Source organism: Leopardus geoffroyi, chromosome C1 (genome assembly GCF_018350155.1).
Source record: "Leopardus geoffroyi isolate Oge1 chromosome C1, O.geoffroyi_Oge1_pat1.0, whole genome shotgun sequence".
Taxonomy (NCBI): domain Eukaryota; kingdom Metazoa; phylum Chordata; class Mammalia; order Carnivora; family Felidae; genus Leopardus; species Leopardus geoffroyi.
The window spans coordinates 21976283-22004272 of NC_059328.1; the positions used below are offsets into that span (position 1 = coordinate 21976283).

Sequence of the window (27990 nt, forward strand, 5' to 3'; positions counted from 1 at the left end):
AATCTTGTCAAGCAAAAATAGTCTTTATTCAAATTTAATGGAAACAGGGGTCACTATACTTTGCAAGACGGGGAAAAATAAAATTAAAAAAAATTCTTTTCTTTTCTTTTTTAATATAAAACAATATAATCACAATACCAGAATATGGAACTCTACAGTTTATTTCCTATGGGTTACTGCAGGTATCAATTTTCCTCGACTGTGCTATTCACAACTTTGTTAAGTCCAAAAGTATGAAACCAAAGTGGTAGGAAACTTAAGACTTAGCACTTTCACTAAATGGCAAACATCAAAGGGCATCAATTCGAGGGCAAAAATGGCCGAACTCACCGTACCTACCTATGTCACCGTTCCAGCCTGAAAGCCATCCAGGTACTGAGCTCCCTGTGGGAAAGGCCAGGCCTGAGAGCCGAGGCGTTTTGGATATTCTACTGTGGGCCAGGAGTAAAGGGGGTTTTCAAAGAGAAGATTGTTTTCAGTCGAGCAGGAAGGCCTGGCGCCAGGAGGCTTTACGGAGAGGAAGCACTTAGATTTAACAATTGTAGACACACCATTAGGGGAGTTAAAAATGTACAGCAGTGACGTATGTTCTACTTCGATCACTTGTGCTACGGCTACCAAACATGTACAAAAGACTTCTCGGGGAGTTCCAGCTGTGGTCGTAGCCAGTTAGGACCGCGAGTGGGACCTGGATCTAGACCGAGAGGGCGATCTGGACGCAGACCTGGATCTGGACTTGGACCGAGACCGGGTTTTTGAAGCGGACTTTGATCTGGAGCGTGATTCTGACGGAGGGTTCGGTTTGGACTTGGAATTGGACCTCGACCGGGACCGGGTCTCCTGATGGGCGCCGGCATCCGCGCTCTCCCCTCGGCCCTCCCTTGGGCCGGACTCGGCCTTCGCGTGCTCACGCTCCTTGGAGGCGGAGCGGGAGCGCGACCTGGACTGGGAGCGCTCGGCGTCCTCCTTCTTCTTCTTCTTGCCGCTGCCCGACTTGCTGTCTCGCTTGCCGCCCCGCTTTCTGCTCCTCTCGCTCTTGCTGTGGCTGCGGCTCCGGCTGCGGCTCTCCTCCCTGCTCCTCTTCCTCCCCTTCCTCTTGTCCTTGCTTTTGCTGCGGCTGCGGCTGCGGCTGCGGCTGCGGCTCTTGTGCAGGCCCTTCTCCTGGCTCCGGCTCTTCTCCTTGCTTCTGCTTCTGCTCACGCTCGCCCGCTTCTCCTCCGCTCGCCTCTCCTGACTCCTGCTTCGACTTTTACTCTTGCTTTTGTGCCGACTGGGACTCCGGCTCTTGGACTTGCCGGCGTTGTCGCTGTTCTGGATCTTCTCTTCGGCCTGGTCTTTACTCTTGCTGCGGCGCTTGTCTGCGCTGCGGCTGCGGCTGCGGCTCTTGTCCTTGCTGGGGCTCCGGCTTTTCTCCTTCTTGCTGCGGCTGCGGCTCTGGCTGCGGCTGCGGCTCTTGCTCCGGGAACGGGAGCCCGACCTGAGGAGACACGGGGATCGGGGTCACGGGCGACCTCATGCCTCACGCCGCTTGTGACAACAGGAGACTAACGCGAAGCGTACGGCTTGCGTTGGCCAAGGACCGCTTTCTGAACCCCGATTCCCATCCTGAGCTGGAAAACCCGGGCTGAGGGAAGACTGGTAACGTGGTTAAAACCCAAGTGGGAAGCGGGACGGGCGTGCCCCGCGGACCTCCTCTGCTCACGCCAAGGAAGACCCACCTGGACCGAGATCTGCTCTTCGAATGACTGCTTTTGCTGCTGCCGCTTCGGCTTCTGCTCTTACGAGAATGTCTGCTCCGGGAACGAGACCTAGCAGGAGAGAATATGACGGAAGGCTAGCTGAACACCGAGACCTTTTCCAAATGAAAAATACGTACGGCACTGGCTGTGTCCAGGCTCGGTGTTGGAAAAGAACCCTCTCCAGGGTTCTGGGCTCACAGATCTGGTACCTGCATGGCTCCCCTGAACCTCAGAACCTCTGATTCAGACCCCACGTCTCCCCCAGACCCGCTCTTTCTGCTGGGTTCCTTCCTTATTTCCACGGGTGCCACGGTTCTTTAGCCAGTTCCTCGTACCACGAACTGTAGCCACCCCGGTCTCTTCTCTACCCCCTCATCCACACATACTCCTGATTCTGCCTCTTTGCCTCCAGTCTACCCACCTCTGCTGCTGCCCCCCCACCAAGCCACTACCATCTCTCTTGGTCCCTCAACAGCCTCCTCATTAGCCTTCCTGCAAACACTTTTGCCCTTCGGCTATCAATTCACTCACTGGGACCAGAGAGCGTTTTAAAAAACACACTCCAAGCTTTAAAAAAAATCGTCAATAAGCCAAGACTGTGAACTCTGCTTATTTTCTACCACAGTAAGCAGGGCTCCTCAGGGGAATCGACTATTCCAAGTGTAGAGCAGAGAATGCATGAGATGGGCCTAGAACATCTCATCATGGCAGAAAGAGGAAATGTTCAAAGACCGCTGGGCTCCACCATCTGTGAAAGGACTTTTGCCAAAAACACTGAACCTGTTCCCCGGTCACACCTCTCAAGACATAACTTCCAGTTTACTGGGAAGTGGGGATAAAGTACAAGTACAACAATATGACGAGGAAACAGATGAATGCAAATGTGGGATACTATTAAAAACAAAAGTCAGTGTCAGGATGGGGGGTGGGGGGGGGGGAAGGGCCTGCTTCAGCCTGAAGAGACCTAACAAGCTCTTGCAATACAGGACTGGACTGGGTCCCGGTCAGCAGAGAAATGCAGGTATAAAGACACCCATGCAACCACTGGAGAAATGTGAAACTGGCCTGGATAGAAGATGACTTTACGGAATCACTGTTAAGGTTCTTAGGTAAGAGAATATAAATGTGGTCATCCTCACTTTGGGAGACACACGCTGAAGTATTTAGGGGTGAAGCGTCCTGTCTTCAACTTCCCTTAAAATGCAAACGTACGGGGTGTGTGCATAAATATATACACAGAGAAAGAGACAGAAGAACACGAACTACTAACGACTGTTGAAGCCGGGAGGAGAGTATGCGGGTGTTCGTGAACATTCTTTCCACTTTTATGTTTGAAAATGACTGCAATAAACAGTTTGAGAAAATATTTAGGAAAGCACATCCACATGAAAACCAAACAAAACCAAGACAACCGAAGACACAGAAGCCAACCTGAAGGGCTCCCAAGGGTCAAAATTTTGAGCATAAAACATGAGGACTGCAGTAAATGAAATGTTATTAAATATATACATTATCATCCAAGAATTCATTCAAAATGATATTAAATCACCAACTGCATCATTACCTTTGGGGAATCCTAGAGCACCTTTAAAATTCTAAAAGGTGGTAAATAAAGGTGTCAAACTTTTATTTTGCATTTCCTATAAAAATTATACCTGAGAGTAACAAAGAGTGGAAATCATCCATGATAGAATTACAGCCTTTAAATGCAGAAAGAATGAGGAAACTGGAAAGTTATCCCTTGGCAATGACAACTGGTGGCTCTAGGGAATGATGGAGCAGTAGATGCTAAAACTATCAGGTGGACTGTGGACGTGGAACTTTAAAACAGATGGCTCAGGCTCACGACTTTGGACGCAATGATGCATGCTATCCCTTGTCATTTGAAGTGGGACATCCAAGCACCGTACAAGTGATGCAACAAGAAGCATAAGGTACTACTTACAAAGTACATCTGCTAATAAAATACTGACTTTCCTCTAAAAGCCTCGAGGCCTAACTATGAGTTCATAGGAAACATGGGAAATAGGATGAGTATGGTAAATATCACCACAAGGATGCAAAGAGAAATCTCAGCTATGAGAACATATTCAAACAGGACCAAGGAGGACATACCTGTGATTAAGAGAATTAAGAGACACGCCACCTAACGGCAGTGTGCAGATCCAGTTGGGACCCTAATATGAACTAACCAACTGCCAAAATACATATTTGAGACAACTGGGAAAATGTGAATACATATTTGCTGGCTGTGATATGGCCCCATGATTTTAGATTTTAGTTAGACGTACATAGTGAAATAATTACATTACAGGTCAAATGACAGGATGCCCAGACTTGTCCACAATGAGGCAGGGAGAAGGGTAGTGAAACAAGACTGGAAAAATAAAAAGTAATACAGCTGGATGGGTGACAGGAATAAGGGAATTCAGGGCTCCTTACGCTATTTTCTCTAATGCTTTATGTATTTGAAATTTTCCATAAGAAAAAATTAAAAAACAGAACCAAACCTGGAAAGCTTAGAAGTCTCTGGTGACTTCCTACTGCTCTTAAATCCTTACCCTGGTCCGTGGCTCGGCAGGCCCCGGCCCTTTTCTGCCTCATCTCTGGTCGCTCTGCTCCCGCTGCCCTCCGCTAGAAGGGCCCTCACCCCTTTCTCTGCCCGCCCCTCCAGCTTCTCCTCTAGGGCCCACCCTTTATGACGTGCCCGCCCTTAGAGAAGCCTCTGCCAGTTCTCCAAACTCGTGCCGTGCACGTTTCCTTTTGACGCACACTTATCATGCTGGTCATTATTGGCTCAATGCCCGTTTCCTCCACTAGGCTAAGCTTCAGGAGGGCACGGACCACGTCTGTTTTATTCACAAGCGCCTGGCCTAGTGCCGAGCGGCTGCTGAATAAAAAGTCTCCACTCGTGAGTAGCTGGAGTTCCTGAGAAAGTAACAAAGGACGCTTGGCCACGTTTGCTCCCAATAAGGGTATGAAGCGGGGCACCCAAGAAGAAATGTGAAAACAGGTCACGGACACCTGCCTCAGGAAAAGCACTTCGATCTCTACCCAGGATGTAAGAGTTCAAGAGTCTCACAGATAAATGCTTGGTGTGAAGTGGCGTCACTGAACCAGACAGAACCATGTTCCTGAGGAGGACAGGAGATGGGAAAGGGACTGTCCGTCTGTGTGCTCACGAATGAATTTACAGCAAAAGCTCCGACGCACGCATATCAATGATCAACCACGGTACCTGGAGTGACTCCGGCTCCTGGAATAGGACCTGCGGCGTCTGGAACCGGGCTTGTCTTCGACTAATCTGATTTTTCTGCCATTGACTTCAGTTCCATCTAACTTTTCCAAAGCTCTTTTCATGTCGGAGTAAGACACAAATTCAATCACCCCTTCATTTTTACGGCCCTTGTGAGCATCTGCATAGGTCACTTCTCCCGCCTGACGCATATAATCCTAAAGAAACAAAACACCCCAAACAAGGTCATGATACATTTTGTGAAGATATCTAATGCGATTATAATTAAAGGTTTCCCTTTCCTTTGGGAAGAAAAGCTCGTTTTTTTTTTTTGAATGAAGTTTACTCTTAAACAAAACAAAACGAAGTTTACTCTTAAAATATTTCCATCTACATACCAACCCATTTATTAAGGTTCTTTTCTTTCTCAAAAGAGAACGAGCGAGCATGTGCATGCAAGCAAGCGGGGGGGGGGGGGGGGGCAGAGGGAGAGAGAGAATTTTAAGCAGGAGGGGAGCTCGATCCCACGACCCTGGGATCATGACCAGAGCCCAAATCAAGAATTGGACGCTCAACTGACTGAGCCACCCAGGCGCCCCTAACTAAGGTTCATTCTTTTTCTTTCTTCGTTTTTCTTTCTCTTTCTCTATTTTTATTTTAGACAGTGAGAAAGAGCACGAGCCGGGGGTGGGGGTGGGGGTGGGGAGAGGCAGACAGACTGAAGCAGGCTCCACACTCAGTGCAGAGTCTGACGCGGGGTTCAATCCCATGACCCTGGGGATCGTGACCAAATCAAGAGTCGGATGCTCAGGTGACTAAACCACCCAGGTGCCCGTGAGGTTCTTTGAAGTATCAGGTGAGAGGTAGACACAATAAATATTTAACTGTTTCTTTCGTGATGTGTGAATATGAAAGTGTTTAACTATAATTTTCTGAATTTTATACTGGCAAGCTTTTTGTTTATAGCACCTTTGGAGGCTCATGTCACCACATGAGTAAATGTGAAAGTTAGGTCTTTTACATTTCACTGTAAATCCTTGTTTGAAAACGTACAAATGCTGAAAAATATCCAGGGTAACATATAAATACAATCCATAAAGGGATTACGAGATTAGCATCTCAGTTTTATTTAAAATTGCTGGTAGGGGTGCTTGGCTGGCTCAGTAGGAAGAGCATGTGACTCTTGATCTCAGGGTGGTGAGTTCAAGCCCCACGCTGGGTGTAGAGATCTCTTAAATAAAACTTAAAAAAAATAAAAAAAATGAAATTGCTATATACTATCTCTTCGAAACAAAGGCAACAAAATAGTTCTGTCAAGCTCGGGCTTCAAAGGTTCAATGATCAATGACTACCCATGTTCCTTCACTACAAGCCTCTTTCCTCATTCTTTTTGAGGACTTAACATAATCCAGTGGGAGAATACGACATGCTAGATAAACACTAAAGGGAAGTATAAACAAGATGAGATCGGATTAGTGTTTGAAAAGACTATGAGATTTAGAGAAATTTAACACTTAAGGATTTTTGGCTAATTTTCCTCTATTTCTTGGCATGTAGTATACACATAACATTTGTGGACTGTAGACATATTCCACAGAAATTTATTTTTGTTATTGCTTTCCTCTCTGTATTTTCCAAACACTGAACACATGCCATCAGGTACCTTCTTTGCTCACTGCATAAAACAGTTACGTGTCTTAACATATACAATCTTCATAACTAGGGTGGCTCATTACTATTTGAGGATTTCCCAATTGTTGGGACCTTTAGGTTATATATAATCACTTGCTATTATTCATAGCCCAGGAATGACTTTATAGAAAATTTCTTCAACTGAATTATTTGCAGGAATGGGGGTTCTGGGTAGAAAACAGGGATTCCATATAATATCATCCAAATTTGGACACATTTGAGACTGAGTGAGGATGCTACTAAGTTATACCAAGGCTGGGACTGTCTTGAACAGGTCAAGACCTAGGAGGACTCTAGTAAAAGGGTGTTTTACTAGTAGTTTAAAAAACTACTTTTGTTTTATACCGCCATACTTCCAGGTTACTAATAATAACAGCTAACTGTTAAACGTCTATTGTATGGACAGGGATGATTTAACTAAAGCCCTAACTATAACCACATGAAGAAGATACAATTATTCCCCCCATTTTGCAGAACAGAGAAGTAGAAGAATATACAGACTAAGTAAACTGTTTGCCATCATTCAGGCAGTAAGTGAATGAGCTGAGGCCTGAACACAAGCAGCCAGACTGGAGAACCTGAATTAACACTACCTGCCCCAACCGATGGGTGAAACTACCAAATCTCCAGGTCCCTGGAGGTCGACTACTATAGGAATTTCATCTCAACACCATCATCACAGGGTGTTATGAACTTACACATTTAAGAGACAATAGCCCTTCAATTTATTTTTGCATTTTCTTGATTAACTGCTAGCACTTATTGTGCCAGGAACTATTCTTGGACTTTTTATACTGAGTGGCATTCAATTCTCACAATAACTTTTGAGTTAAAAATGAGTATTAATCTCATTTTTATAGTTGAAAACCATGAGGCACAAGAGGAAAGTAACTTGCTGAACTAAAATAACGGACAAGTGGCAGAGCTGGGATGCACCCCAGACAGGTGGGCTCCAGAACCCTGTTCTTAAGTCTGCTTTGACTTACAAGGAAGTCCGCTCCAGTGCTCTCCTTTCCAAAGAGTGAAACTACCAAAGGTACAGACATATAAAATCAACTGAAGACACTGGCTAGGCTCCATTTTAACCAAAAGTCTGCAAGCCTTTCCAGTTTCTACCCAAACACTCAACCTTCACTCTCAGAACACTGGGGTGCTCCTCCTGTGAGCACAGTCCTGCTGGGAGACACTCAGTGAGGGCCTCGTCCACAACCAGCACCATGCACTAGAAGAAACACGGGCTCAGGTACTGGTCCAGGCTCTTCCGCTAAGACCAAATGTGTGAATTAACCTTTTCTGGATCTCATCCTTTCTTATCTAAAGACTGTTGGGAACAAATTAAAAAAGGGGGGGGGGGAGGAGGATATAAAACTGCTTTGATGAGGGGCACCTGGGTGGCTCAGTTAGTTTCAGCTCAGGTCATGGTCTCACGGTCCGTGAGTTCGAGCCCCACATCAGGTTCTGTGCTGACAGTGTGCAGCCTGCTTGGGATTCTCTCAATCTCTCTCAAAAAATAAAGTCAAAAAAATTTTTTTAATTGCTCTGATGAGCTAAAACTGTGAATGTAAGATTCCTAACTACGTTTTGCTGACCCTAAATATACTCACTGATTTCACTAGACAGGATTTGTTTAATGATGGGACTAAAAGTGAGAAGCAAGAGACAGAAGTGTGAATGAATATCCTTTACGTCTGTCCTTCTAAAACTATCCAGGTTAAGACACTAATTTCTTCCCTATTGAGCTTAAAAGCACTGTTCTCAAAAAACAAGCTGGGATCAGTGTGCTGGATCAACACAGCAGTGGACCTTAATCTTTAAGACTCTTTCAGGATGAATATTCCATGAAAAATTAAAAACACTTACGAAAGAACACAAAATTTGACAGTCGTTCTCACCAATGAAGAGCTACACTGGAAGCTGACACAAAGCTGCGTGATCACAGCTAATGTTACAGGAAACGCTTGCAACTTTTTCTTCTACCGCTGAGAAACTACAACGGCGTCTCTCTACAACAAGCTCTGCACAGTGGACAACAATCTCCAACACAGGTTGTCTTTACAGCCATGGTCCCCTAACATACAGTAGTGAGATTCCGATGTCTTTTGTACTACTACAGAACTTGTAAAAAATATTTTTATTTTTACGTTTTTAGAAGATTTTATTTTTAATAAGCAATCTCTGTACCCAACATGGGGCCTGAACCTAGAACCCCGAGATCAAGAGTCGTGTGGCTCCACCGACTGAGCCGGCCAGGTGCCTGGGACCCTTTCAAGAATTCCCAAATGCTCTGGGAAAACTTTCGAACATGTAATCCCATTACATTCTGTTTGCCTAGGCCTGCATACAAACACCTCTTTCCCAACCATAACTCCGCCCAGCCTTATCCCAGAAGGTTAATGAGGCCCAAACCTTTAGGTCTTGCCAGCTGCACCGACTTGACAAATTCTCCACGATAAGTCTGTACTCTGTGCGGGTAGGAGGGCCGTACTTATCTCGGCCACTTCTTCTGTAACCATATCCACCTTTGGAAGGTTCAAATAGATAACATGACTTCAGTGGAGGAAAAGGAAAAAGTGACCCAGCACATATTCCCCTGAAGTGTACCATTTACCCCCACCCCACAACACAGCACATATATTTTAGTTCTATCCCCACCCCTTAATTCTAAACTAGATTTTTTTTTAAAAAAGCAATCAACTAAACATGAAATTTAATTTAATTTACGAAGTGGTAAGTATATATATTCATTAATATTATATTTAAAATTAACATGCATAAATTAAAACTATTAACAATTTAACAATTTAGAAATAAGTAACCAAATTACTAAATCAGTTACTGGTGTTACTCACAGTGATTAAAGTTTTTGTGAATATTTTATACGAAAAAAAGATTTTCAGGCACCTATTTCAGTTTAATCTCATCTGTGTCTAACCCTTGGGATCCTCACCACCCAGGTCTAATGGGGAAAGGTTGCGGTCGTCACATGGCTTCCTGTTTTGGTCAGCCAAGGGCCACAATGGTTCAAAGAGCCACGCATGGAAAGGTAACCCAAGGTCAGCAAATGGAACAGGCAGTCATCTTAGCCTCAAAGGATTCTTTTAATTAAAACATTGAGGTCTTTGTTAAATCTATGTTAAACAATTGCATTACAGAGAAAAAAAACAACAACACAAACACACATCATTAAACATATTTTAAAAAGTATTAAAACAAGAACTTTATGTCATTAATTAAATTAAAATTAAACAGTATCAAAGATGTTTATTTGCAATTTTACATTTAAAAAGATACATAATTTATAAAACAAATGGCTTAAATATCAATACATTTCAGTGTAACATTAATTAATCAATTACTTTAAAAAATTCACATTGAACAACAAAGGCATGTATGTCATCGATACAAATGCCCTTTTAAATGCTTACTGCGTCCAGAACCGTAACTGCCGTCTCGACGTGGGCCGCGGGCATGCTCAACAATTACTCGCTCACCACAAAGGTCTTTGCCGTTTAGTTCATAAACAGCATCATCTGCATCACGCAGATCATCAAACTCCACAAACCCATATCTAGAAGAGAGCAAACGAAGTCCCGGTTGGCACCGCTCTGACGCCCAGCTTCGCTACCGTTAAAGAGAAAGCAACGAGGGTCATGCTTAGCAAAGGTTAGGTGGGTTCTGCAAACTAAGGATCGGCTTTCTCTTCCCTGTGGCTGAAACCGCTTTGTTTTGTGCCAACAGGCCCCGCCAGAGGATGGGGAGGCTGCTCAAGGTAGACTCCTGTCTTTCTAGTAGGAGGCGGGCTAAAACACACAGACACCACTTCTTTCGTTCCCCAAGCAGTTCTGGTGACAGCTGCACAGACCCCCACAGGGGACGCCTGGTATCAGGTATCAAAATACGGAACCCTACAAGGCTGAGTGTCGCTCCTTCAAGTCACATAAAAACTCCTCTTTGGTAGCTTTCGCCCCCAAGTGAGAGCTTAGAGAACAGCTAGACCCGCGTGCAGGCACTGTGCCCTAGCTGTTAGGTCGTGCTTGGAATAAGGTTCCGAGTAAACAATCCACAGCACCTCAAATCTCAGTGAAAGAAAAAAGTTTTCAAGTTCCTGTTCTTCTACCTAAACAAATGAGTCACAAGTGAATTAACTTGTTCCAGAAATTATCAGTGAAAAAAAAATTCAGATCTATTCACTTCCTCATGATTTGCAAATTCATTTTCATGAGGTTTTAGGTAGGCTGGAATTCTCTAAAATCTATGTGTGACTACAAACTTCTTTACATAGTACTGCTAGGAATGTTCCGACAAAGAGGTCTGGTAGTTTAATACGTTTCCCGAAGAAGACACCCTCCCCCCCTGAATCCTACCAACGCCTGGTAAAGAACACAACTTACAATACTCAGCAGCAAATGTGTCAGATATTTCTAAGTAAGGTTAAACAAACACCCTATAAACTATATTATCAGTACACTTTCAGTGTGGTCTAACACCACGGCTGTGAAGTCTAGCTTTGTGACCACTACCTATATTTACAAACCAAAACCATGTTAATGATTATACTTAGTCACCAAGGAAAGTTACAAGCAATGTCTTTAACAAAGCTGTGTCCGCAGGCAAACACTGACTAGTGTTCTGCTGTGTCTAAACACACTGGAACAAAGAACAGGTTACAAGGCTTGCCACAGGTTCATCCAGCCTGACCAAAATTATTCCAGTTTCCTTAGCATGTAATGCTGTACTCAGCAACACGGTGAGTGAGTGAGAGAAACTTGGAATTGCGGAATTTTCCCTTTACTGAAGAGTTCCTTTCAAACAAGAGTCTCCCAAGGTGACAACATACGGCTGACAACTTTGGTGGGTTCTTTATGCTGAAATGTCTATGAGTGGCATTCAAACTTCAAGTCACAGACACATCCAGTTGTTCAATGGGAAATGTTTTGGAAATGTTTCGCAGTAACACAATTCAGAAGCCACCTGGCTCAGTTTATGGGCTATGAAATCTAAAACATGGTTTTATGCTTCCGTAAGGCTGGAACTGCCGTGCAGCTTAGTTGAGAGTCATGCTACACAAGGTCATTATTTGACAAAAGCAAAGCCTCTCTCAATCACTGACTTAACTACGTTAAGTGCCTTACAGTCACTGAAAATCTGTAATCGATAATATAATTGTAGCTGCTTCTTCCCTTCCTAAAAGTGGAAATAGGAAAGCTGCACTGTCATTTTTAGGGACAAAGAATTAAACAAAAAAACAAATTAAAAAATCAAACTGACTTTCTACTTAGGTTTATTTCTCAATGAATCATAAAACATTCCCCTGCCCCCAAAAGTACCTTCCTTCATTTAGCCGTCAAGACTGGTCATAGGTCTATTTTGCCCACAGCATCACTGATCTTGGCATCATATGGGCAAGAGCCTGATGCTAAGTAACGAGCGATGCGAGAAAACCTTCAGCCCCGGGCGTGATGAAGTGCCCCCCGGTGCCCCTCCAGGAGTGGCCTGCTGGCTTAGCACCATTCGCTGACCCTGACTCATCTAATGTGATGTAAGAAGGACAACATCAACTCCCAAAGACTGAACAAATCACAGATACATCCAATCTTCTTCAAGATAATTAGGATTTACAGCGACTCGAGGGTCAGAGAATATGCAAGCCCCTAAGCTCTGCCAATCACCTGAAACAGCAAGCCCAACTTCTGTTAACAACAAGTGATGCTTCTGTCAGACCTCTGGGGAAATGCACTCTCCCAGACTCAAAGGCCGTCCTGTGAATGCTCACTCTATCCCACGGCTTACATGCAGAACCCATTCTGACCTGGACGGGGAAGTAACGGCAATCTGTTAAATGGAGGCACAATTATCTAAAAACAACAATCAATGCTCAGACAGGCCAATCTTTCTTTGCAGCCGAGGCTGAAGCAAGGCATACCTTGCCAATAAAATTCTTCCCTGAGTTGGAGGGACAAATTTGTGTTATGAGAGGAAAACAGCCCTTACAAATCAGTCCTTCCTCAATATTTGCTTCTTAAGTGGGTCACTTCGTAGACACATTTCTGGGTTATCCAAATCACTTAAAATAGCTACCTTGAAATCAAATTTATTTTGCACAAAAAGTTTGGCTACTACTCCACCAAACTGATTTGAGAAATTCTTAATTTTCATTATTATTTTTTAGTAAACTCTATGCCTGACACGGGCTCAAACTCACGGCCCCGAGATCAAGAGTTGCACACTCTACTGCCTGAGCCAGCCGGTCACCCTCATTTGGGAAATTTTAAATGTCAAAGTCCAGTCCAAGGATTATATTGGGCATGTGACTGTCACTGCTCTTGGCCAAGGGCATGCTGGGTGGGTTTGGAAGATTAAATCAAATACCCTCTTGCATCACAAGCCACACCTGACAGGACTCCTGTTTTGAGAGCAAAGTAAAGACCAGATCAGTGTGGTTGCTTTACCACATTATTGTTTATTTAGGTCTGCTTTACTGAAAGAATGACTGTTTCATTCAATACGCAGTGAATGGGTTCCCCAGATAAGGCAGGACGACTAAATGGTAACAACAAATTGTTACTTAACATTTATTAAGTAATCTCTATAGACTAGACAATGTTATCTTATATTCACAGTACCCAAGAGCCAGGTACTACTATCCCCATTTTACAGATGAGGAAACAGAGACACACAGTGTTGAAGAACTTGCATAATAAAACAGCAGAGCTGGCGTTCAAAGCCTGTGGTAGGTAGGACTCCAAAGGGCAAACTCCTAACTACGAAGACTGGAGTGGCAAGAACTGGCCTGGGTTCCAATCTTGGTTCTGCTACCACCCAGCTCTAAATCATTTTATTCTCCTGGATCTTAGTTCATCTGTGAAACGAGGGAGCTATACTACACTTCCCTAAGACCCCTCCTAACATCAAAGGTATGAGAGGTAAATGTTATAATGGCATAATTTTAGCCAATATGGTAGCATCAGAGGAATACAACAGCGGCAGATGGACAGGGATAAATTTAATTTTTATCATCTAGAGTACCTTTTAAAACTATTTGTATGGGTCCCAATTTTAGTTTTAGATTTTAATATCTCAACTAAATTTTAGTGCCTCCAAGATCATAAAGCTCTCCCTGATAAATGACATCAGAGGATCTTTCTAAACTGATGGGGACATCCCTTTGTGCTTTGTAGCAAATAACAGGAAACTAATCTCCCCCAAAGCACTCTGCTTTTGAACCCTTTTGTCAAAATAAGGAGGGACACAAAATACGCCCATGCATGTAAACGCACAGTACGCATCGGCATGCGTGTATAGATGCACACCGCCTCCGGTGTGACCTGTAAGCTCACGGACCAACCAACAGATTTCTCTCTAGCTGTGGACACCCTTCCCCTTCTACTTGTTAAAACCTACCATTTTTCAATAATGCAGTATGAGAATAAAGAAAATGAAGGAATTCAGGAGAATGAATCTAAGAACAAACTTAAAAATCCCTCCATGGCAGGGCTTGCTAAAAATAAAAACAAACAAAACCCTTCCAATGTGTCTCTTCTTGCTTTACTCCTGGATGTCTCGTCTCTCACCGCATGCCCCCGCCCCATGCCTGTATGAAAGAAAAAGTATGGCCTATTAAATGCACACTATTTTTCAATTAGGAGAAAACCTTTCCTCAACATTTCTCTGCTCCTGCCTTTTCCCTCTGGGTCGTGTTTTGTGCTGACAAATTTAGCCAAAACAAACAAACAAACAAACAAAAAACGATGGGAGTGCCTGTCGTTTTCTCCCTAAAAACTGGGGACCCTGACTGTTACCCAGTATGGACAGGTATCTGGACGCCACAAGAAAAGCCACCCCGAGTTATGTGGGCTGCTGTCCACTTCAGTCCAGGCTTCTACCACTGCCAGTGCTCTGGTCCCCAACAGCAGGTGTCCTGCCCAGGCTATCAGAGCTCTGCAACGCTGGAACTGGAATCGCACGGCTTTCAAACGAAAGCACTCCAAGACTTCACTTTTCAGAAATGTTAATCACACTTTTCCACCCGAGGATGATCATCCGAGCCCGTGCTACTGCTAAATAGGCTTCCCCTGGTCCTAACAATCTACACCAACGGCCCCCGACACCACTCTGCACGCTCCCCTGGAGAGCATGTGCCCTTCTATCCCCCCTCTTTCAGAACGGGTAGGGTCCTCTCTGTCTTCCAGACGTCTTCACTGAATAGGGAGGCCGGGGTAGAGTCCTGTCTGAAAAACGAGGAGCAGGACTTCTCTGGAGGCATGCCGTCAAGCTAACGGGCAGGGCGTGACTAACGGGGTGCCCGCTATCGGCCAGCTGGCGGGGAGTGGACGAGAGGAGCGAGGGAAAGCGAGCCTCCATGCGTGTGCCTGCGATCACCCACCAACGCTGCTTACCGAGGGGCACGCCTTGGTTGTTCTCTCTATAAGAAACATTTGCCCCTTTCCACAGTAGATCTCTGCTCACCTTTGTCCTACAACTGTGCCACATGCTTTTCTTTGTATGTGGACATGACAGTCCTCAGCCAACCATCAGCAGGATGTGAGTTTTGTTTTCCCAATGTGGTGAGCCATTCCCACATTCACTCATTTTCCTTGTAAGAACCGAACCTCTCCATGGCTGGTCGGGATTAGGGATGTTGCTGTAGCCAAGGAAAAATTTTCATCTGTTGAAGTTAACCCATGGGGTGGCTTGATCCCTCAAACTAGGGTCAATGGCACTGTTCTTTAAGGGCAAGGCCCTTAAATCTACCCTGAAAGAAATGGCATTCAGTGAACAGGAATCAAACAGCTTTCTTTCAAAGTACTCAGTGTTGGTCCTACGCTTCAGTCAACTTGGTGCTTACGAGGTGAAAAAAGTCAGGACACACTGACAGGATAGTAATTAAAACAGTAATCCTTGCTGTCTGCGTTAAGCGCTCGGGAAATGGCAGACAGACACTTCTGCGGCCCTTCTCTAGCGCTCGGCTGAGGCCAACTCCGAGAGAAGCTTGTGCGTGAGAACCGTTAACTGCCCCCACTCCAAAGGTCTGCAACATTCCAGGGAAGCAGTGGTCAGGCCCTCAGAGTAGAGCTAACCAGTGTCACCTTCACTGCTCTGGGTCACTGATTACGGTTGCAATCTGACTTTCCTGGTAACGGTGGGGTGTTTATGACCCGCCAACTAGGAGCTCCTACCACATCAAGTAGGTTCCTGAGATCCTTTCCTATCCTGAGACGGGAAGGAGGCTGCTCTGGGCATTCTGGCCTCCCCTTTCTTTAGCCTCAGAGGAGGGAGGGCCATCGAGGCCGCCCGGAGAAGGTGGATGACTTACCCGTGCTCACTGAGTGGCAGAGCTGGGGTGCGACTTCAGGGCTCACCAGTACCCAGTCTGGGGCTCTTTTCACGTCGGCAAACTGGCAGTTCCCGCACACCAAGAGCTCTCTGATTAGAGCTAGTGTGGATTCCTGGTCTGCAAACGCTGGCCACAGCTCAGTCTGCACTTGGTCTTTCCCCACCTTCAAAGAAGAAAACCTACCTCATGACTTCTCTCTGCTGGAGCCCCTGACCATCTAATTCACTCCCGGGACTCAGAATCACCTCTAACCATTCCTCTCCGGTTGCCCATTCAGTCTGCTGCCTAGTTCTACCCGTTTCTCATCTGCTGGGCCCCTGAGGCCATCTTCTTTCATGTCTCATCAGCTTACTTAATTCCACATGAATGTGGCCATTCTTAGTCAACCTGTCTCTCGGTGTAGCAGGGAAAGCCAGCTTCTACAACATCCCTTTGCTCAGAGGCCTACCATGACTCCTAAATATCTTTGTTTAGACCGGTCTCCAAACCTGAATGCCTCGATTACACAAGGGGAAGCAAACCGATCTTCTTCCACAGACTCAGGTCTCACACCCTTGCCTGACTAATCATCTGAGCACCTTCTCTGGCTCTATTCTATTTTATGTTTTACATGCTGTTTCCGTGGCCTTTCAAGGACTTGTTCTTTTTTCTTTGTGCTGATCCTCTCATTTGATTCCGTGCTCTTTAATGACAAAGACTAATATTTAGTGTAGTACTTGGCACAGGGTAAATAATTCATCTCTTATAGTCTATTCATTCTTCATCTGTGAAGAATGTACTATGATCATTATAATTATTCCCATTGTACACCTGAGAAGACTGAGGCTTGGAGAGGCTAAGCTACTGTTCATTGTCAAGGAACTCATCAATGGTGTGGCTGGATCGGAACCTAGATCCATCTGACTCCAGACTCAAGCTCTTAACTACAAGGTTACCCTGCCTTTGTAAAAGCAAATGCTTCTTCTCTCCTCCAGTCCTGAGTAAACCCTTTTCATTTAACAAATGCTGCTGCTTGACTTGATAATCTAACCTCAGATAAGCCAGACTGTATTCAAGTTTTTTGATAAGTGGGGTAAAGTCTCCAGAGAAAAGAGAAATTGATCTTGGGGCAGGGTGAGGCACCTCTAAACTTGGGGTATGTGACAACCGGGTTACTTTCACTCTTGTCTTTTGGTTCCCATTAGCCAGTGTCAGCCATCTGGTCCTTCGGAAAACATGTGTGGGTTCAGAACATAACAGACTAGAAGAATAGAGGAAAAATAAGATTATTCTGTGCAATCCCCATTCTGGAGGTCCCACAACAACCCCCGGAATCTGTCTTTGGTTTTAAGGCTCGGCAAAAATTAGACCAGCATAGAGATGACAGAGGGTCAGGCCCAGAGGTGGTAGATGTGAATGGATACTGACAAGATTATGTATTTAAGAAGGATGCATTTAATTAGTTTTGTAAGAAATGGTGACTGGGACCAAAAAATATAAATATAAGCATGAATGGTATGGAAAAAAATGGACCAGAAATCAAAGAATACTGTATGGTTTACAGACTTCCAACTACATCAGGATTATAGCAGCGACCAGGAAAGTACTTCGCAGATGACAGGTAGCTAAGATTGGATTTACTTTTGTTTAACTCCAAACTACTATTAACAGGACTACTCCAGCCCACCAGAATTTTCCTTCTTCAAATTCCTTTGTAATAATTTTCACAACTCTAAGGTTTACTGTCAGCTCACAGAGGACACTAAGACTCCACGCAGGTAAGTACCTTGCCGAGGCTACCCAACACCTGGAGTCTTTCCTACCCTAAAGTCAACATTCATAACATGTGTTACTGCCTCCCATACACCAACGGAAAGGTGCGGTCCAAAGAGCAGACACAGTCTGACAAATGCCCACATGAATATCAGCATCTTATGACAAATATTAAACGGTAAGAAATAGCATGTCTGCATCTCATAGGTATTGATAGCAGTAAGTTGTGAACATTTATAATCTAAGTTACTAGTGGAACAACACCTAGCAAAATTACCAAATTTTATAGTCTATCAAAGTTTAGGAAAACAGAGAAAGGTAACATCATTATGGCCAGGCCATCTCTAAAGAAATATTTATGTATTGGGGTGAAGAAAATATAATAGGAACATTCAATATCCTAAATACCAAGCATAAAACAAAATTCCTCCAGAAGAGAAGGTAGAGAGGAATCTGTATCAAGTTCAAATTTAGCCTTACTTCGTTAACTACTCTATGGGCCTTTCAAAAGCCAATTCCTTTCAACTATCCAAAAACTGTTTCAAAATGAATCAAAGGTTGTTAAGCGATTTCACTTTTATGAGGCCACCACTGTATTTCTACCCTACAAAACGAGAGTACTCCTAGAAAGTAACACACTTGTGAACAGTTTGTGGGTCAAACTATTACAACCATAACCCTTGTCATAACAAAATGTATTTAACTCAACATGGCCACTTTCTTCAAAGGAGATGGGGCAATCACACCCGTGTCCTTTTCAATTTTCTGGCACTCACTACTAAGAGTAAATGAAATGAAAAGATCCCACAAGAAAAAGGGTCAAATATTCCCTGGTGACACACTGACGTTCATGAAGACAATCACAGATTAAAAAAACATAAAAAAAACAACAAAAAAAACCAAAAAAACCCCCAAACCTCCAAGAGATGAACGTCGTATTACCAATTTAGAAAAACACTCCTGGGACTTAAAAGATTACTGTATGTTACTCATTCCTAAATGAAACAGAGATTTACAACCAGCAGACAGTGCTACTTGATTCCACACAAAAGCTACAAAAAAAACCCCAGTTCATACTTACCTCTAAATGGCACTATGAGTGGGTAACAGGTGTTAAAGCCTCTTAGAGGTTATACCTCCGGGGCCATCTTGGCTGTCCCCATATCCCTCATAACCACTCCACAGTCCCTGGGTTGCAGCCAGTTTCTTTTCCTTTTTGGTTAAAGATGCCACTTCCTATGCTATTTTTCAGGGATGCCCTTTCCTTGAAATCAGGCATTTAATTCATTTAGTATTTTAACAAAATTCTCAAGTTCTTTTAACATTAATGGATCAACAACTTCTTTTCATCCACATGAAATAACTTTTCTCAAAGTCAGTGCTTCTGCTCTGTGGTTCCTGACTCTTGTGCCCGAGCTTCCTGGTCACCTCTCCCATTCCTGAAGGCCGGATTCACACCTCCCTCCTTTGGTCTCCCGGCTTCGTCTGGGTTTGTGAGGTCTGTTTACGAATGCCCGCCCCCCCCCCCCCCCCCATTCTGGCATCCAGGCCTACAGACGTGGCTGGAGGACTTGATGGAGGGATAACAAGTGTCGTTTGGGTGCTTCTTCAGGTATCATTTGTGGTTCCCGAGACCTCCAAACTTTGATCTCAACACGCAGGAAGGGTCATGTAGGGCATTTCCTCAAAATATGGGCATACAAATCCAGAGCACAGCCCGATCCTTCCCCTTCAGGTGCCTCCAAGATCAGACAGCCCTAATGATACTGTGACAGAGATCATTTAACTGCGTCTCCTTGCACAAATCCTACCCCAGTCAGCCATGACAAAGCTGACAGCACCTTACAGCTCTTCAAAGAGCAGCCTATCACTAGCAGTTTCTGTCCAGGGCCAATGCCAAAAAACAGTACTACCTGTCTCATTTTTGGCAGTAACTTTTTAGCTTGCTTAAGACTCTGATGAAAGACTAAAGAGTGAACAGGCTGTGGAACCTAAACCACCTTCTCAACCTTGAACGCAAGCAAGTGCCAGAACAATAGGATTGAACCATCTGGAAGGAAACAGCACGAGAAGCTTTGGCTGACACTGCTCATGCTGTATCTGGCATGGGAATAAGAAAGAGCTTCAGTTTCCACAGTTGTCAATAACTCATTCTGTAACCTTGAGCCAGTCACTTAGTTGCCCCATGCCTCCGTTTCCCCATCAATACAAACTAGAGACAACACTTGTTTGTAAGGTGCTTTGATACATGCAGTTGAAAAATAAATCACACAAGCATATGCTGCTGCCGTTTTTTAAAGTTTTGAAATTTTACTGTTAGCTTACAAATTTATAAATACCACCTCCAATAGTATCCTCTCAGATACCAGGAGCACGTTTCTTAGAGAAGCTCAAAGTACAATTTTGTTTAAGTTACTTGGAAACATCTAGAAATATTGGGAACCCAAAACACATTTTATTTGGTCTACATCCTATGCTTATTATTTTAAATTTTATTATTATTTTTAAACATTTATTTTTTATTAAAAAACATTTTTAACATTTATTTTTGAGAGACAGAGAGCGAACAGGGGAGGGGAAGAGAGAGAGGGAGACAAAGAATCCGAAGCAGGCTCCAGGCTCTGAGCTGTCAGCACAGAGACTGATGCAGGGCTCCAACCTACAAACTGCGAGATCATGACCTGAGCCAAAGCCAGACGCTCAATCGACTGAGCCACACAGGTGCCCCAAACGTTTATTTATTTTTGAGAGAGAGAGAGATGGAGACAGAGCGCAAGTAGGGGGAAGGGCAGAGAGAGAGGGAGACACAGAATCTGAAACAGGCTCCAGGCTCTGAGCTGTCGGCACAAAGCCTGTCGCGGGGCTTGAACTCGGGTGAACTGTGAGATCATGACCTGAGCCAAAGTCGGACGCTTAACTGACTGAGCCACCCAGGCGTCCTTCCTATGCTTATTTGTAAAAAAGGGACAAATACTTCACATGGCCCTTTTATTCCTATGATACCTCAATGAGGAAGGGAGGACCAAGACATTAAAGTGAGGAACAGGGGCTTAAAATGACTTGACCAAATAATAAAAGTAATGTTTATTCTTATCACAAACTGACTGGGAAACCAGGACCATAGAGTGGAAGTCTCAAGCCAGAGAAATGAGGCTAGCAGCATTTGGTCAATATTGCAGTATGGTATTATCCTTTGGCACTGATTTTTCAAAATGAAAGAAATTAAAAAATTACCCAAGTCTTAGGAGAAATAAAAGATAGCATACTTAAGTTCTGGACGTAGGCAGACTTCCACAAGAGACCTCAGTATAAAAACAACGTGGTCACATTTGCAATGTTTATAACTACTAATAAAGAACGCTGCTTAATCCATAGTCCCATTTCTCATGATTTCTGGCTTAAGGAAAAAAGTTCTCGGTTAAGACACGAGACCACTCGTACCTGTTAAATTCGCAAGGATTTTACACAACACGTGTGCCCAATGCTGTTGAGGCTGCCGTGACAGGCGTCATACACTGCTGGTTCTAGGGTAACTGGTACACAGCTCTTCTGAAAGTTATTTGGCATCATATGCATTGAGAGCCCTGAAAACATTCTTTCCTGTTGTGACACATGAATTTTATCTCATAGAATCTGTCCCAAGGAACGATAAAAATACAAGGTTTTATGCACATGATACCCATCACAGCGTTATTTTTAACAACCAGAATTTAGAGATGACCTAAGAGGAATGGTTGGGTAAATCATGATTCAGCCATACAATGAATTTTCTGCAGCCATTAAAATGATGTAAGAGTTTTATGTAACAGAAAAAATAACATGAGATAAATTAGGCAGAAAAAGTGGAACATAAAAGCGCACATATGACCTTATGTTAAAAGGATTGTGTATTTAATTTCTAACCAGTCAAAAAAAATTTTTAAAAAAGTTCTCGAATCTGTTATGCTTGGTAGGCTAAATGGATGAGGCTTAAAGGCTGCAAGATAACTTCCTCATATACAATTTTAAACATTCTAATTAAAAAATCCTAATACTAAAAAATTTATAATGAAGGGTAGCTGAGAAATCAGAAAAACAGGAACTCCTCAACACAGCAGGTGAAAATACAAACACTCTTTGTCTAGAGAGTCATGGAACCCAATAGGTAGCAAAAATCTTAAAGATGTGTAAACACTCAGACTCCCAAAGTCCACTCAGGAATCTACCCCAAGATTTATATAAAGGATATTCAGCACAGTGCTATAACGCATAAAGTTAGCAAAAAACTGAAGACAACCTAAATGTCTTGCAACATGGTTTTAATTATGTACGTTAAATAACATTTATGTGGGAACACTATGAACCCCTTAAGAATGCAGTTGTAGGAGAACACTTAATGACAAAGGTAAAGGATCAGGCTATTAAGTAGAAACAGAAAGGTTACAAAATAGGATGTATAGTATGACCCCGACTTTGTAACAAAGATGGGAAGCAAAAGAAATGCATGTGTGGGTCAGAAAAGGCAAAGTCTCAAAATGGAGACAGTGTCATCTTTGGATGATTATTTTTGTCCTCTGTATTTAAAAAAAATTACAATATGTAAATATTTTATAATCAGAAATAAATACATGCTATTTTGAAATGTTTTAAGAATTAAGAATGGGTCTTTAATTTTAACTAAGTATAAACAAAGTTTTCAAGCGCTCCTTTAAACAAAACTGTTTTAATCTCTTCTTAGTCATAAAATTTAAAACCAAATGCCTTACTTTTCTTTCTTTCTTTTTTTCTTGGGAGAGAGAGAGAGAAAGAGGGAAAGAGAGAGAGAGAGAAAGAGAGAGAGAGAGGGAATCCAAAGCAGGCTCTGTGATGTCAGCACAGGGCCCAATGCAGGGCTTGATCCCACAAACCGTGAAATCATGCATGACCTGAACTGGAATGAAGAGCCAGACGCTTAACCAACTGAGCCACCCAGGCATCCCAAATGCCTTATTTTTCTTAACAGAAAGGTTCAAAGCCTTGGACCATGAGAGTTCAAATGTGCCATTATTATTATTATTTACACTTTAACCATGTGCTTTTAGGGTATGTCACCCATAGAATTATTTAAAATGGATGCAAAAATCCTGAATAAAAGATTGATTAAATTACTATCATAAAAAAATTATACATCATAATCAGTCGGGTTTATCTCAAGAATTCCAGGATGGTTCAGCATCAAAAAATTCTGGAAATGTAATATACCATTATTAACAGGTTAAAAGGAAAACATAAAACAATTATCTTAGGTGCAGAATCTGACAAAATCCAACACTCATTTATAACTAATAAGAAACTTTTGGTACAAATGAAACAAGATGATTATCTTAACCTGATAGAGGTTGTCTCAAATGTGCCACTATTTATTAAAAATTTTTTTTAATGTTATTTATTTTGAGAGAGAGAGAGAACAAGCGGGGGAAGGTCAGAAAGAGAGGGAGAGAGAGAATCCCAAGCAGGCTCCACACTGTCAGATCCGTGAACCATGAGATCGTGACCTGAGTGGAAATCAAGAGTCAGCCACTTAACCGACTGCACCACCCAGGTGCCCCTCAAATGTGCCATCATTTTTGAGGGCAGAACTGCCTGAGGACAAAAAGGTGGTGGGTCCTTAAAGGGAGAGTGCCTGCTTTTTCTTTGTCACTCCTGGCACCTACAAGTTGTACTGTTATCACAAAAATGATAAAGCATTTATCTGCTATTTGATGGCAGGTGAAGATAATCTCCCACAGTTCAATTAACCAGAAACCATACCTGGAACATTAACCTAATATATTTCTGCTATTGCCCTTTTAAAAGAAAAGACAAGAAACCAAACAAAACGAGCTCCCATCAAGGGCTGGGAGAGAATCCCTGCGTACATTCTGGGGTTGGCAGGGATTCATTTCCATATCTAAAATCTAACAATGCTCTACAGTGATCAGGGACAAACACAAGGATTTGACTCACTGAAAGAGTCTTAACGTATTACAAAAATTAAGCAAGGTACCTTCTACTTAAAGGAATTTTCAAGGAGGAAGAAATCAAAAACTTCCTGGTAATATTTAATATACTGTGAAATTTCTATTAAACGGACCAAGACACCCCCTAAAAATTCCGGCTATTCCCAATTTCACCGTAATATGAAGCATAGGTGTGAAATTTATTATAGCCAAGTTTTTCTGGAGGGTTTTAATTCATTCCTTTAGCCACCTAAAAATAAAACAAACAAAATGAAAACCCTCAATGATTTGGAGGTTTACCTGTCCAGTTATTAGGCAAGTAAAATAAGGGTGTGACAAGTTAAATTTATTAACTAAGATATGGAAAAATTAAGATCTAAAAATCTATGACTGAAACCACAAGATTTTGTAGCAAGAGAAACGACTGTATTAAAAAATCTTCTACACTTTACATGAAGCGATTCATAAAAAAGAAAGCCCACAGAATTCACAAATAATCAGAGGCAGCAAAAAGTTACCAGAGGTGGAAGGCTATAGACAGGTAGTGCTAACATTGTTGCTTTCTTGACCCTTGGTCCCACAGTGGCTCTTGCTGGAGTTGGTGTGGCAGGTACGAATGTAGGAGACCCCTAGGGGATCTGGAGTGGTCTATATGGTCCTGGAGATCTACATCACATTCGTGGTTGGCAAACTGAACCACTTTTCTAGGAGTTCTCTAAAATAAAGGCAATCTAGATTACAGTTGCCTGGAATAATAAAAAGGTGGGCCATGAACTATTGTATATATGCCTTTTTTTAAAATGTTTTTTTCAATTTTTGAGTGAGAGAATGACAGAGAGAGTGCGAGCGAGCATGAGCAGGGGAGGGGCAGAGGGGGAGACACGGAATCGGAAACAGGCTCTGGGCTCTGAGCTGTCAGCACAGAGCCCAACTCGGGGCTCAAACTCACTAATGGTGAGATCATGACCTGAGCTGAAGTCGGACGCTCAACCGACTGAACCACCCAGGCACCCCTTGCATACATACTTCTTAAAATTCCATGAGGATCCATAAAATCCTCTCCCGGTCACTGAGTTTCCTTTGGAGAGCTCATCTGGTTCCTCATATGCCAGTACTTTATGCCTGTTTAATTCTGAACTTCTACAAATTTGAACTCCTCAGCAATTTATCAAAATCCTATCCTGCCAAAATCTGCTTTAGCATTTCAATTACTAATAAGTACAATCCATGTATGTTAAAAACTGCTACTCAGGGAGACCTGCTAGCTACCTTAGCGTCCAGAACCATAGGCTTACGCATGTTGCTAAACTATGCCATCTTTCTTTTTGTTCCTTTTAGACTCCTGTGTGCTTTTGCAATCTAGTCCAGTCAGTTCTTGCTTGAAATACATCCACACCATTGGTCCTTTGCTCAGCAGTCGCTTTCCTCTGAAGGGAGTCCCCGAATGCTTCCAGGTGAGCCCGTTTGTCATACCTGCCTTTGAATCCCTGAAATGATTTCCCGTTCCTCAACCTTCACTTGCCGTCACAGGTTTCACACAGATTACGGTTTAGCAGAACCGTAAAAAGGGAACAGTTCCCCAAAAGAGATCTAGGTATTTAGAGTTCTGCAAGGGTCTGTCCTTTCTTGTATCTTACCATTTCACAGATTGCTCAATTACTCCCTCCAGAGCCGTTCAATTCCTATCCAGGATTTTGGATGCTCAGTGTAAAATTTTGTGGTGGATGTTTCTGGTTTATGTCGTTAAAATTTCTAGATCCTTCATGAGACTCAATCCAAGCTTGGTTACTCATTATTTCTCAAGTGTTCCTAATAGGACAACCTCCTCACCACTGGTTATGACATACATTATTCCCACTTTATTTGAAGCCCCACTCAATTCATTCTTCAAAGACTATTTCAAACAAATCTCTTCAAACACACCATCGCAAGTTTTACTTGAGTTTAAAGTGAGAGCAAGCATTTCTTAACTCAAAGTGTACATGCCATAACCATCAACAATTTACTTGGGAGCAGAGGTGTTTTTCTGCTTTCTCTCCAATCCATTTAGCACAGCAGCAGGTATCTTGTTGGTGGGTTATCAACGGATTTGTTCCATTAACCACTTTACCATTAACATCAACATAATTTCCTGCTATCACTTGAGTGACTTTAGAAAACAGATCTCACCAAATGCGCTTCATATTATCAAACACTTAACCTGTCTCCAAATGCTCACAGTCAAATCCATTTGATTACAGTTACTGTTTACAGCTACAAGCCAAACGCATTACAATTATCTCTAATGTTCCTTTTCTGTGTGGATGGGAAAATTTAGAGTCATGGAAGTAACCTGCCCACAGACAGTTAAATGGTGAAGCTAGGATTTGACCCAAGTCTGTCTGGCTTCAAAAACCATGCTTTCCCCACAAAATTTGGTTACTCTGTCAACTTAGTTGGTCTCTGAAGAAAACTGGGCATTTTAACTTGATCTTTCATATATGTATCATAGTAACAACAAAAACTCACTTTACTTAGTAAATTTCTTAAGAAACAAATTTCTCTAGGTCCCGAATGAGTAATTTCCTAAGCCTTTTACAGTCGTATACTCCAGGGGCTGAGCCAGCCAGGCGACCCCATAATAAACACTTTCATCCAGGACATTCTCTTTAGTAAGATGATGATTCTTCCAAAGCATCATTCTGAAATTACTTTTAAAACCTAATCAACAATATGAGTATATGGAAGCTACCAATTTGTCTCAAATGTGCAACTCATACTTAGGTATTTTTCATAACTTAACTGTGAACTGCTAGTATTACAATGGGGAGTAACCTGTAGCCATACCAGACCTGTTGCAAAGGTCTTTTATTTTTTAACAAGCCAAAAGTTCCTTCAAAACTCAAGGTTTAGCCCTAAAATGCTCCCCGTACTCCTTTTAATTTTTATATCCATGGCTTTCAAGTCCTACCTAACGTTCCCTGGTTCTCATAGTTTTCCTCTTTCAACATCTTCTCCAAGCAGGACTCATCTGTTTTCCCTGAAACGTGTAGCCCCTGCTGGCCCTGCTTTGCAGAAGTAGAGGGAAAAGAACAGACCATACCCGGGGAGGCAGTCGGTTAGCAATTTCGAGCTGTGAATCTGTCTCATTAACTAGTTGACGCAGATACTAGCCAGGGTGGCCACGATTCTCTATCAAATTCTACAACGACAAAGTATTTTTTTTTTTTTTTTTTGGCAAGTTGTGGAACGGAAACCACACCATGGAAACTCTGTACGGAGTTTTAAAGATAACGAATTACGACTTTAATTTACTCTTGTAGAGAGATCGCCAAGACTTTCAGTAAGGCAAGACGATACTTTCGAAACTGTCACTAGACTACTCACTCAAACCCGAGTCTCCCGCCCAAAAAAGTGTGACACATGCAAGTCAAAAAAGGGGCCTCCCTCCAGAGCTCCTGTCCCCGGGAAAGATGCGTAGTGACCGTCTGATCCACTACACTGGGCAAGAGGTGAAAAGGGAGCAGGAAATCCTGTTTGTTTATTTCCAGCAGCTCTGAGAGCGGGAAAGGTCGGTCTCTAAACGGAGACGAACCAGGCCCCGCTGGCGGGGCCCGGGAAGGAAAAACCCAGGCCTCCTCAGGGCCTTGGAGCCGTACCCTCCCTCCCGGAGTCCCAGTCCCACTCGGGTTTTCCTTCTCCCCGTCCCACTCAGATCCTCACCATCATTCCCATTATCCCTCCACCACCCCCACCCGCGCAGGCGCAGTGGGAACCAGGGCCTACCCGCGCCCCCGAGGCGCCGCGACTATGGCGGAGCCGGAGCAGGCCGGTAGTAGCTCCGCGCCGGGCAGGCGTCGCTCTCCCGTCCCCGCCGCCTCCCCGCCACCGTCGGGGCCCTGTGCCCACCCGGCCGATCCCTCTTCTGCCCTCCTCACCCGTTCTTCAGATCCACCTCCAGGATCTTCCCGTAGCCCTTAAAGAAGCGCTCCACATCGCGCTCCCGGGCCTGGTAGCTCAGGCGGCCGATGTACACCCGCGGCATTCCGGCAACAGTGGCGGCAGCTTGGCCCGGCCCCAGCCCCCCTTAGGCGGCGGCCGGCGAAGCGAGAGCGCGGCGACGGCGGCGGCGGCGGCAACGGGCGAGCGGCGGGACGGACGCAGCCGAACCCTAGCGACGTACGCGAGCACGCAGCACGCGAGCGCGCGCCTCCCGCCTTCCCCGCCCTCCCCGCAGGCGGAGGGTAACGGGAGGGAGCACGCGTTCGCTTCCCGCCCGGCCAGGAGTGGGGGCGGGGCTTG

General features: G+C 43.7%; 1 protein-coding gene across 4 annotated transcripts; it reads right to left on the reverse strand.

Moving 5' to 3' along the window:
• Window positions 1-7: 7 nt before the first annotated feature.
• Window positions 8-27990, reverse strand: SRSF4 (serine and arginine rich splicing factor 4). Of its 4 annotated transcripts, none has more exons than XM_045476393.1 (7): window positions 27627-27954; window positions 10092-10234; window positions 9073-9185; window positions 4978-5192; window positions 1719-1808; window positions 1107-1477; window positions 8-1072 (listed from the first exon to the last, which is right to left on the reverse strand). In XM_045476393.1, the coding sequence occupies exons 1-7, from the start codon at window positions 27731-27733 to the stop codon at window positions 615-617; spliced, it is 1497 nt and encodes a 498-aa protein (XP_045332349.1). In that variant the 5' UTR covers window positions 27734-27954; the 3' UTR covers window positions 8-614. The 4 variants fall into 4 exon arrangements, with proteins under 4 accessions (XP_045332349.1, XP_045332351.1, XP_045332352.1 ...); XM_045476395.1 differs by adding exons at window positions 15133-15307; window positions 15980-16163 and having other exon boundaries at window positions 8-1477; window positions 9073-10234; window positions 27627-27731; XM_045476396.1 differs by lacking the exon at window positions 27627-27954 and adding exons at window positions 15133-15307; window positions 15980-16163 and having other exon boundaries at window positions 8-1477; window positions 9073-9761.